Source organism: Narcine bancroftii, chromosome 1 (genome assembly GCF_036971445.1).
Source record: "Narcine bancroftii isolate sNarBan1 chromosome 1, sNarBan1.hap1, whole genome shotgun sequence".
Lineage (NCBI taxonomy): Eukaryota > Metazoa > Chordata > Chondrichthyes > Torpediniformes > Narcinidae > Narcine > Narcine bancroftii.
In genome coordinates this window covers 334,342,769-334,355,191 of record NC_091469.1, presented here as the reverse complement: position 1 = coordinate 334,355,191, position 12,423 = coordinate 334,342,769, and the positions used below count along the sequence as shown (strand labels likewise).

Sequence of the window (12,423 nt, the reverse complement as noted above, 5' to 3'; positions counted from 1 at the left end):
AGGAATGAGACCAACTGCCAATTAGAAATTCATATCTTTCAACCTTACTTGTAACAAATATTAGACCCCCCCGAGCCAGAAGCACTGTGGAAGTATCTTCACCAGAAGGACTGTAGTGCATCAAAAGGGATCATCACCACCACCTGAAGTTAATTTGGCTTTGGTATGAAATGCTGGGCTTGAACATTCCTGTACTATGAGAAGATTTTGATGAGTACATGAGTATATGTTACAGCAGCACAAGATCTAACCTTGGGACAAAGAGCTGACGAGTCTACTTCACTTTCATCTTCTGATTTTCTTTCAGACAACTGTTTCTGTTTCACTGAAATATAGCATGAGCAACAAAGATAAAGTGAAGATTAGAGAAAGTTTTCTTTGCTTTTGATAACCAAGATTAATAGATGAGAAACTATAACATTCAATTTGTCAAATCATAATGGTTTACTTTCATGGAGATACACAAAACAATAGAGGACAGCCCATAATCTGTGAATAGCTGCTAATCCTTTCATAATCCCGTTCAACCAGCAACATTTTAAAGGAGAAAAGTCTATTCAGGATAAAATGGAGTGGGAACAAGGCCCGTTTCCAAGTCAGATGGCCACATAGTTCACCTGAAAAGTTAACTGTTTCTCTAGAAACACTGCCTGACCTGCTAAGTGCTTCCAGCCTTATCTGTTTTAAGTTTTTAATTGCAATAGATTCAAGCTTCATTTCAGGCTGTTGTGTCAGGGAAGTTCTAAGGGAGCTGTCCATGCCTGAATTCATACCGCATCAGCAGTTTTCAGTGGTCAACCAGCTCCTGGGTAATGTTTAGCACTGGCACACATTATCTTGTTTTTTTTTTATTCAATTTCTGCCTGTGAAATCTTCCACTTTCAAATTGAATCCACATAAGAACAGAGTTTATATCTCACAGGTACTTCATTCGCTCTGTTATATTGTGCAATGTTCTGAGATTATGAATCTTATTTAAATAGATCATTTGGAGAACTAAAATAGAATATGCATCAGCAAGACAATATATATTAATAGTTAAATAACTAGTACAGACTCAGTCATTGTGACAATTTTTGGAAAATTTCTAATACATTTATTTTGAAATGACATAAAAGTTCTTACTTTTTATCTTTCTTTGCAAATGTTGCACATAGTCCTTCAGACCAAAATCCAGTCGTTTCAGAACTGGTTCAACCTTATTGCCAATACGATGCCACAGATTATTTGAAGTTACTAAAGGCCACAACAGCACACACAATACTGTGAAACCAACCAGGAAAAGAAAATTACTTGGGATCATACTTCACCATCATTCAATAAATATAGGAGAAAACAAATAAATATTTGCTTGTGGAGAAGATGCATAACTATTCAACAAAGAGAAATTTAACTTCAAGCAAATCATAGAAAGTGGAACGCAGATATTCCCTGCCAATCAATAGTGTTTTACAATAAAGTTCTAAATATGACTACAAAAAGATTTTCCTGATATAATTATTTATAGAGGAAAGCTATAAACCATTCAACTTAAGCTAATAAGTGGTAAGGGACAAGGAGGTAGGTCACAGATCAGCCATGATCTTGCCAACTCCAGAGGCCAAGTAGATTTCTTATCTTTATTCATATTCAAAGCACATTTTGGAAATGAATTTTAAAAATTGGGATAGAATTTGTCTGGTCAAGTAATTAAAGCAAAAAATTCCCAAAACTTAAATCAGGGTTTAAGATTGTGATCAAGGATGTGACATGGAATTGCTGGGTCAAGTCAGCATCCACGGGTAGAAATGGTCAATCAGCGTTCGGGTCGGGACTCTTTATCAAGAATAAAATAGAAGGGATTTATAAAAAATACATGAGTATGTCAAGATGAGATGGAAACAGTGGAATCAGATGGATGTGGTATTACCTCAAATTATAAAAATCAATGTTCCTGCCATTAGGTTTAAGGCTGCCAGGAGGATCATGATGTGTGTTCTTCAAGTTTATATCTGGCCTCACTCTGACAATGCATGAAGCCAAGGATAGACATGTCACTATCCAAATACCCACGTTCTGTTTGTGGGTCTTCCTATAGACAACTGTTTTAATTCCCACAACCATTCCTGCAGTGACGTCTCCCCTTGACTTTAAACCTAATAGGATAAACATTGATTTTTCCAATTTCAGATCACCCCCACGATTCCACTGTTCCCAGCTCTTCTTTACCTACTCCTGCACTTAAGTTTTTTTTTCCTCCAACTATTCTTCCCCCTTCCTCTTCCTAATGGTTTCTCCTGCAATCTGTCTCTCGGGAGGAGTCACGTGATGGAGTAGTGGCCGGTAGCCCTCTCCAGAAAAGAAGAAAAAAAGTGAAGAAAAAGCAAAGCCTAATACACAGAACACAACAAATAAAATATAACGGTGTGGAGAAAATGGCACCCAAGAAAGAAAAACCAAAAACAACGGGAAAAAAAGAAGGAAAGACGCCGGAAGAGAAAGGAGAAGGCCTTACCTGCACAAAAAAGCAGGGACCCGCCATGGAAAGAGGAGTCTGTTCCCCAAGGTTGATGGAGACCCCGCAGGGTCGTGACCTACCAACCCGGGACTGCAAAAATGGCTCAATGAGCGAAACAGAGGTGCGCAACTGCGCACAACAAGGACAAGGAGAACACCAACGGGGGGGGGGGGAAGAAACGAACCAGCTGTGGAGTGAAACTACACAGCACCAGCACGAACAGCTGAGAAATGCCCGACAGCAGGGCTCCCAGCTGGAAGAAAAAGAAAGCAACGGGAAAGGGAGGGATGAGAAAGAAAAACAAAAGCAGGAGGCCCAACAGATAACCAACCCAGAAGAAGAGGACCAACATCAATAAACCTTGAAAAAAATACCCAACAAACTGAGACTAGCAGCTCAACAAGAAAGACAGAAGAGACACAGATACAAGGATGAGAAATAGAAAGCACAAATCCAAGAGCAGACACAGAAGAAGAAGAACACCAAGAACTCCTGCACAGAGGAACAGGAGGTAAAATGAATGGACAGTACATAGATAAAAAAAATTTTCAAGGACAAATGAAAGCATTAAAAGAATGGTTGACACTAGAATTTAGTGAAATGAAAATAAAAATGAAAAGTAGAGAAGAAAAAGTGAGTAGACTAGAGCTGGTCATAACAGATGGAGGGAAAGAATTAGAAAATGTGGAAGAACATGTAATGGCGGTAGAAATGGAAGTGAAAGACTTAAAAAGAAAATTGGAAGAAAGTGACAAAAAAGTTAAAGAAACACAAGAGTTGTTAGCTCAGAAGATGGATATAATGCAAAACTATAGTAGGCGAAACAATATAAAGATAGTGGGCTTTAAGGAAAAGATATGAAAGAATTTATAAAAGAATGGATACCAAAAGTCCTGGGAATGCCAGAAATACAGGAAGGAACGGAAATAGAAAAGGCACACAGAACATTAGCCCCGAAACCACAGTCACAACAAAAACCAAGATCCGTTTTAGTAAAATTTCTGAGATACATGACAAGAGAAAATATATTGGAGAAGGCAATGAATAAAATTAGAGAAGACAAAAAACCACTGGAGTACAAAGGTCAAAATTTTTTTTTCTACCCAGACACAAGTTTTGAGCTCCTAAAGAAGAGGAAGGAGTTTAATGCAGCAAAATCAATCCTATGGAAAAAAGGCTGTAAATTTATGTTACGATATAATAGTTATCCCGGGGGAGCAAAACAAATTGTTCTCTGATCCGGAGAAAGCACGAGAATTTGCAGAACGCCTGCAAAACAGAAAGAGAGATGAAGAGATATAACAAGAATGAAGAACGACGAAAACTACATATAAAGATGTAAAAATAATGTATAAGTAAGAATTAAAGGAGGGAAGAAAAGGGAAGTAAGGGAGAAGGGGGGGAAATAAAGAGGAGAGGTTAAAAAAAATAAAAAGAAAAAGAAAAGAGGGGGAGCTTTGTTTTAATGTGAAGATAAAAGTCTTTTCTGGAGGGGGTTGGGTGGGAGAGAATAGCAGTCACTGCAAAATCAGTTGACACTTGTGAACGGGTTCGCAGTCCGAATGGAGAGAGGAGTTGTGGTTGCCCGGCAAGGGACAAGGGGCAACTCAGAGAGGGGGAGGGACATTTGGGGTTAAGGGAATTTTAGTTGTGGGAGTATTTTATGTTTTAGAAGTGTTGTCATACATTGCGTTCAAAAAAGGAAAACTGAGAAATGAAAATGGGGAAAAGGGTAAAGGTGGTGGTGAGGAAGCAGAAATTAGATGTAATCAGAGTATGAGATGGCCATGTTGAACTATATGACTATAAATATTAATGGAATACATAACCAAATCAAAAGGAAGAGGTTATTAAATTTACTGAAAAAGAAAAAAATAGATATAGCATTCGTGCAGGAAACGCGTCTAACTGAAGTGGAACATAATAAATTAAGGAGAGACTGGGTAGGGCACATAACGGCAGCATCATATAATTCAAAAGCCAGAGGTGTAGCAATATTAATCAATAAAAATGTACCAATCAAAATTGAGGAGGAAATAATAGATCCAGCAGGGAGATATGTAATGATAAAGTGTCAGATATATTCAGAATTCTGGAATTTGGTCAATATATATGCACCTAATGAAGAGGATCAAAAGTTTATGCAAGATATGTTTTTGAAGATTGTAGATACGCAGGGGAATATACTGATAGGAGGGGACTTTAACCTTAATTTGGATTCAAAGATGTATAAAACTGGACAAAAGACTAGCAAAAAGAACAAAGTGGCCAAATTTATTGTTAAATCAATGCAGGAAAAGCAACTTTTGGATATATGGAGAAGACAACACCCAAAGGAGAAGGAATACTCATATTATTCGAGTAGACATGAAACATACTCAAGGATTGACCTGTTCCTGTAGTCAGCCCATATCCAAGGGAGAGTTAGGAAAACGGAATATAAAGCTAGATTGTTATCTGATCACTCAATCCTGTTGTTAGCAATAGAACTGGAGGACATCCCACCAAGAACATATAGATGGAGATTAAACTCCATGCTACTTAAAAGACAGGAATTTAGAGAATTTATTGAACGCCAAATTAAACTGTACTTTGAAATAAATACAGAATCAGTGAAAGACAAATTTATATTATGGGATGGAATGAAAGCCTTCATCAGAGGGCAGATAATAAGTTATGTAACTAAGATGAAAAAAGGACTACAATCGGGAAATAGAACAGCTGGAAAGGGAAATAGTAAGTACAGAAAAAGAACTAGCAACGAAGATACAACAAAAAGAAGAGAATTGGTGGACAAAAAAATATAATACGAAACACTACAAACGTATAAGGTGGAGAAGAACATAATGAAAATAAAGCAGAAGTATTATGAGCTAGGAAAAAAAAATGCACAAAATACTAGCTTGGCAGCTTAAAACAGAACAAGCTAAAAGAACGGTATTGGCATCAAGGAAAAAGGTCAAACAAATTATATATAACCCAACAGAGATCAATCAAAACTTCAAGGAATTCTATGAGCAATTATACCGGACTGAGAACAAAGGGAAAGAAGACAAAAGAGATGAGTTTCTAGCTAAAATTGAACTACTGAAATTGGAAGAAGAGGAGCAAAACAAATTGATAAAACCATTTGAAATAAGAGGAAATACAGGATATATTAAAAAAGCTACCGAACAATAAAACACCTGGAGAGGACGGACTCCCAATAGAATTCTATAAAACATTTAAAGAGTTATTAATTCCTCCTCTCCTGGAAGTAATGAACCAAATTGAAGAAACACAAAACTTGCCAGATTCATGTAAAACATCAATAATTACAGTAATACCAAAGAATTACAGTAATACCAAAGACAGGGAAAGATCCACTAACACCAGCATTGTATAGACCAATATCTCTACTAAACTCAGATTATAAGATAATAGCAAAACTATTAGCAAACAGATTGGCCGACTGTGTACCAAAAATAGTAAAACTAGATCAAACTGGATTTATTAAGAAAAGACAAACAACGGACAATGTCTGTAAGTTCATTAACTTAATCCATGCAGTACAAGGAAATAAGACGCCAACAGTGGCTGTTGCTTTAGACGCAGAGAAAGCCTTTGACAGGGTAGAATGGAATTATTTATTCAAAGTATTATAGAGATTCAACCTACCAGAGAAATATATTAATTGAATTAAAGTATTATATAATGGACCAATGGCGAAAGTGACAGTAAATGGATATATATCGAACCAATTTAAATTAAGTAGGTCAACTAGGCAGGGATATCCACTATCTCCCTCACTGTTCGCTTTAGCAATAGAACCATTGGCAGCACTGATAAGAACAGAAAATAAAATAAAAGGGATAAAAATAAAAGAGAAGGAATATAAAATCAGTTTATTTGCAGATGACATCATAGTATACTTAACAGAACCAGAATTATCAATAAAAGAATTACATAAGAAATTGAAGGAATATGGAGCAATATCGGGGTACAAGATCAACTCAAATAAAAGTGAAGCAATGTCAATGAATAATGCGGATTACACAAAGTTTAAAAAAGAATCACCATTTAAATGGCAAACACAAGCAATCCGATACCTATGTATTAGACTAGATAATAATCTAGGCCATCTATACAAATTAAATTGTCAGCCATTAATGAAGAAATTACAAGATGACTTAGAACATTGGAAAGATTTACCACTAACACTGATAGGAAAGGTAAATTGCATTAAAATGAATATCTTTCCAAGGATACAACCTATTTCAATCGTTACCAATTACCTTAACAGAGAAATTCTTCAATGAACTAAAGAGAAAAATAAGGAATTTCTTATGGAAAGGGGGGAAACTGAGGATAGCACTAGATAAATTAACAGAATGGTACAAACAAGGTGGTTTGCAGCTACCAAACTTTAAAAATTATTATAGAGCAGCACAATTAAGATATCTATCAGATTTTTATCAAACAAGGGAAAAACCAGATTGGACCAAGATAGAGCTACATAAAATAGGGGAGAAGGTACCAGAACATATACTTTAGAAGTGGGATGAAAAACTGGTGCAACATAGATGTTCACCAGTACTGCACCATCTGCTCAACATTTGGAAGAAGATTCACGTAGAAAGGAAAAAAACAAATTACCAACTACCAAAATTATTATTGTCGCAAAAGCAACTAATCCCTTTCACAATAGATAACCTTTCCTTTAGAGAAAAGGGATTAAAAGAATAGAAAATTGTTTTTTGGGAAATAATTTATTATCATTTGAACAAATGAAGTACAAATATGGAATAACTCATGGTACAATGTTCGCGTACCACCAACTGAAAACGTACTTAAAGAACAAATTGGGAAGCAGGCAGAAATTACCAGAAGGAAGCAGCTTTGAATATGTGATTACAGACACAATAATATTTAAAAGATTTATAACAAACATGTACATCAAGCTACAAGAGAAAGAAAATGATGAAATAAGGTATAAACGCAAACAAAAGTGGGAACAAGATCTAAACAAAGATAAAAACTGAAATATGGGAAAAGCTATGCTCCAGAACTATGAGAAATATAATAAATACGAGGTTACGCATGATACAATATAATTGGTTACACAGGCTATATATCGCGCCCCAAAAGTTAAATAAATGGGATCCAACAGTATCAGATAGATGCTTTCGGTGTAAGAAGGAAACGGGAACAACAGTACATAAAGTTTGGGCATGTGAGAAAGTGAAAAAATTTTGGGAAGATCTAAATCAGATATTAAATAAAATCACAAAAAGTAACATACCAAAAATATCCAGAGATCTTTCTTCTAAGTAATATAAGAAGTAAAGAATTAGGCCTTAAACTGGATGAAGCGCAAAAAAGATTTATTATGATAGCCTTAGCTGCAGCAAAAAAATGTATAATGTCAATTTGGAAATCAGAAGAGAGCCTGAGAGTACAGCAATGGTACACAGAAATGAATAAATGTATTCCATTGGAAAAAATAACATACAATTTAAAAAATAAAGTCACATTATTTGAACAAATTTGGGATCCGTACATGGAACACAACAGAGAGGGCCTACCGCGGACCTCCACCCCCTAAAATGATAGAATGAGAAGAAGACGAAATGAACTGACCCAGTGTGTAAAAGTAGATGACACAATTTTCTTGTTTATTTTCATTGTGTGATGACATTGTTTAATGGGTTTTTTGTATTGTATATGTTGATCGTTTAATGGGTTTGGAGGGAGGTGGGAGGGAAGGGAGCGGGGAAAAAGGGGAGAAAATGACACTGTATATTCAAGAGGGAAATGTTTGTGTGTATTTTGATTAATATGGTTTAATAGTCTGAAAAATTTTTTTTTAATTTAAAAACCTGTCTCTCAACCTTCCACAACTTCTGTCCTATCATCTCTCAGCCCTTCCACCTGGTTCTTTCCCCTTTATATATGTAATTTTATCTATTCTATCTTAGTCATGACAAAGGGTCAGACCAAAAACATTGACTGATCATTTCTACCCATGGATGCAGCCTGACCTGCTGAGTTCCTCCAGTAATTCTTGTCTGCTCAAGATTCCAGCATCTGTGGTTTTACTTTTTTTCTAAGGACATATTTCTCTTTAAATCATAAATAGAGACTGGTAATTAATTTTCAATACAGAGTACAATTATAAATTTGATCTCCTTATGACCTAACACATTACATGAACTGCTATTTTACATTCCAAATGACAAAGCCAGGCAAAATAGACCACACTGAGCTTTCTCACTCACCTGCGATAATCCCTGGTTATGCCACTATTTGGTAGTTTAAGAGAAATTTCAATGTTCATGTAATCTAATCTGGGTTGCTCCAGTACTTCTATGCACTGCATTAAACTGCAAAAGCTTCCTGCCACACCACCAAAATAATTAATTCATTCTCCATTTGTCAAGGGTAGCTTTAAGAAATATATTTTTCAGGAAACAACATTTAGATAATATTTTTATGAGTCTTTTAGAATTTATTGAACTCTTATTTGGTTTCCTGTCCCTCCTCAAATAAATATTTCCACCTAATTTTAACCTTCTGGCACTTGGCACCTTACTTTTTGATGAATAAATTGTAGCCATTCTCAATTTTATTATTTTGCTATTTAATTATTTAGTTTATTTCCATCAGAAATAAACAGCTTTATATTTTTCTTCAAGCTCAGAATTTAATTTCATTTATAAAATAAACACGGGACTTAACAGTCCTACATTAGCAGACAAAAGCTATTTTCCTACTACTTTGCATAAGATACAAGATTATACCACTGCCTCTTTCTAAAAAAAAGATGAAAAAGTACCCAATATCTTCTTTTTTTTATCTTTTTATTGGTTTTTGAGAAAAAGAACATCAAATACATAGATATATATCCTTTAATTTTAACTTCACTGTGCAAAATTAGCACACATTGGCACATAAATAATGATCAGGACTTTTTTCTATACTGCTCTATCCAGTTAAAATTTATGAATAGTTCTACAGAGTCCTTTATTCCACCATAAATATCAGAAACATTGTTACAAGAAGCATTTATTCTATATTTATTGACTGATCTGTTTAGATCATACAATAATTTTTACTATCTGATGTACAATATCCAAATTTAGGGATCTCTGTATTGCCAAGTAATTTCAAAATATCGTGGTTTGAAACTGGCAAGCTGAAAACTTCATTAATCATCAATAAATTCTTCAACCATGATCTAAGGTCAGTATGATCTCAGATTGTGCTTACTTATCCCTAAACACTGAATCATAACTTTCAGACACCAGCTTAGATTCATCCAAAACCATCATGGGTTTGTCTAGTTCCATTGACACGGCATTCTAGAGGTGGTGATGGAGTGGTGTGCAGGAGGGTTCACGAAGTCTCATGGCATCATCTACCATGGGCAACATCCCATCTGGTTCATCAATGTACTTCAAGTAAAGAAACCTGCTGTTCTTGCCCAGACTAACCTCCAGAGTCCCACAGAATGTGGCTGATCTTAAGTGCCCTCTTAAATGGCCCAACGAATCACTCAATTCAAAGGGAATTAGCAATGACCAATAAATGTTGGCCCTATTTGTAATGTATTAAATCTATGAATGATAAAGGAAAAGGAAACTTCCTGCTAATAACTAAATATAGCTCTTTGTTGAATAGCACTCAGAAATTGTGAGAAGAGCAAGGGTACAGAATATACTCAGAATGTCATTAACAATGACAACTTGCAAGCAGAACCATTGACTCAACTAACTGAGTCTTGAAGGACAAAGTTATCAATCTAAATCTGTGATATGTTGTGAGAGAACTAACACAAGGATTCAACCTACAATCTCATTCTTACCAGTCTAATTCTTGTAGATGCATCTATCCATGACCACCAAAACCCTCCTTCATCTTGTTTTGCAGCTGTACAGATTGAGCAATTCTAGCATTTGAAAAATGTCATTATTAAGGTGCTGTGGGTCTCAGAATTATATCAGGAACTTGTTGCCAAGTGTATCTTTATGTTACATTTATTAAGAAGCTAGGAACCTGAGCTCATGCAATGAAAATGCAGAAGGATGTGCCAGAAGTACCACACACTGAAAATGAGGTCCAAACATGGCGAACATGGAAGATTGTGCTAAACAGCAAAAAAAGGATCATATCAATGGACAATTAAACATTTTTGGGAGGAGGAAGGACCAAGAACTTTCTCCATGAGGATAGAGTTCCTATATGTGAGTGCCAATGACAAGATACAACACGGTAACAGACCAACAAGCTTGCACTGCCCAAATACATCCATGTGACCAATTAACCTACTAAATCGCACACCTTTGTAACGGAAACCAGAGTACCTGGAAAAAACCATTGCAGTCATGGGGAGAACATATAAACACCTTACAGACAGTGGTAGATTCCAATACATTATTCCAATACAATTAGTCCAATGTACATCATATATTCATCTCCCCTGTGCTTAATGAACAATGGCCCTTCATTCTTGTGTTTGCAATTAGCATTGATTAAAATTAGAAATGCTATGTACTTTGAAATAAGCCACAATTGAGAACTTTAGTGAATTTAGAAGAAAGTTAAGTGATGCAATGAACTGGTACATTAACTGTACCACCCCTTTCTGTAAGAAAGACATGATCCATCTCTAAAGAAGCCTATCTTCAGCCAATTCAATTGATTCCACGTGATTGCAAAGACCAAGGGCAGTGGCTACAGAAAAGTCAGTGAGAATTAACAATATTCTATCAGTAATGCTCTTGCCAAACTGCTCTCGAGCAGTTACAAACTGGTACCATTTATAAATGAGGAATAACTGCTCAGTATACTACCTAATCCGTTATCACACTTACTAATAAATTAGGCCAGAGACCAAAATGAAATCTACAACACTTCTACTTTACAATTAAAACAATAAAATGCACAACTCCAGGTAAATCTAATATCCAAGATTCTTGGCAAAAGTACTTGAAAAGAATCTGCATTGATTGATCACTTTTACTCCAAGGACCAAGATTAAAATGCAGACAAAATAGTGGGATGAAAATCTCACTTAACTTTCTTCTAAATTCACTAAAGTTCTCAATTGTGGCTCATTTCAAAGTACACAGCATTTCTAATTTTAATCAATGCTAATTGCAAACACAAGAATGAAGGGCCATTGTTCATTAAGCACAGGGGAGATGAATATATGATGTACATTGGACTAATTGTAGCAAGGTTTATGTAGCACCAAAGATTGGAATGTGACAAGAAGCACACTGGAGGTCAGGTCTAGATGTAACAATGGAATGGATAATGGTATCAGCAGTTGGTGAGCTAAAGTCAGATCAGAACCATACTAACCTCCCCCTGCACCCCCCCACCACCTTTCCCTGTGGCCGCAGGAGGGTGCTACACTTGCGCCCGCATCTCCTGCCTCACCATGGTCTGGGGCCCCAAACAGACCTTTCAAGTGAATTTGTATATCCACAAGAGTGATTTACTGCATCCGGTTCTCCCTTTGTGGCCTTCTCTACATCGGAGAGACCAGTCGCAGATAGGGAGATCACTTTGTTGAACACCTTCGCTCCCTCCACCACAACAGAGACCTTCCAGTAGCCAACCATTTCAATTCTGAGTCACACTCCCAGACTCAGATGTCTATCCATGGCCTTATGTACTATATCACCCTGACCACCCACAGATTGGAGGAACAACATCTTATTTTCTATCTAGGCACTCTCTAGCCAAATGGCATTAACATAGGCTTCTCTGCTTTCTCCTAACCTACTTGTTTTTTCTTTCCCATCCCCTTTCCATTTTTTCCAGTTCTCCCCCCTTCTCTTTTCTCTCCACCCACCCACCATCCCTCCTCCCCCTGATTGCTGCTGTCCCCTCCCTCCCTTCTCCACCTATCCCCATCCTTTTGCCATCCACCTTTCCCC

General features: G+C 36.4%; 1 protein-coding gene across 1 annotated transcript in view; it reads right to left on the bottom strand.

Moving 5' to 3' along the window:
- Positions 1 to 12,423, bottom strand: part of retreg1 (reticulophagy regulator 1) — an 87,514-nt gene that overhangs the window by 15,770 nt on the left and 59,321 nt on the right. Inside the window, exons 6-7 of the mRNA XM_069909288.1 lie at positions 1,126 to 1,263; positions 252 to 325 (exon numbers count right to left, since the gene is read on the bottom strand). Coding sequence (XP_069765389.1) covers positions 252 to 325; positions 1,126 to 1,263 — 212 coding nt within the window. The remainder of the gene's footprint in view (positions 1 to 251; positions 326 to 1,125; positions 1,264 to 12,423) is intronic.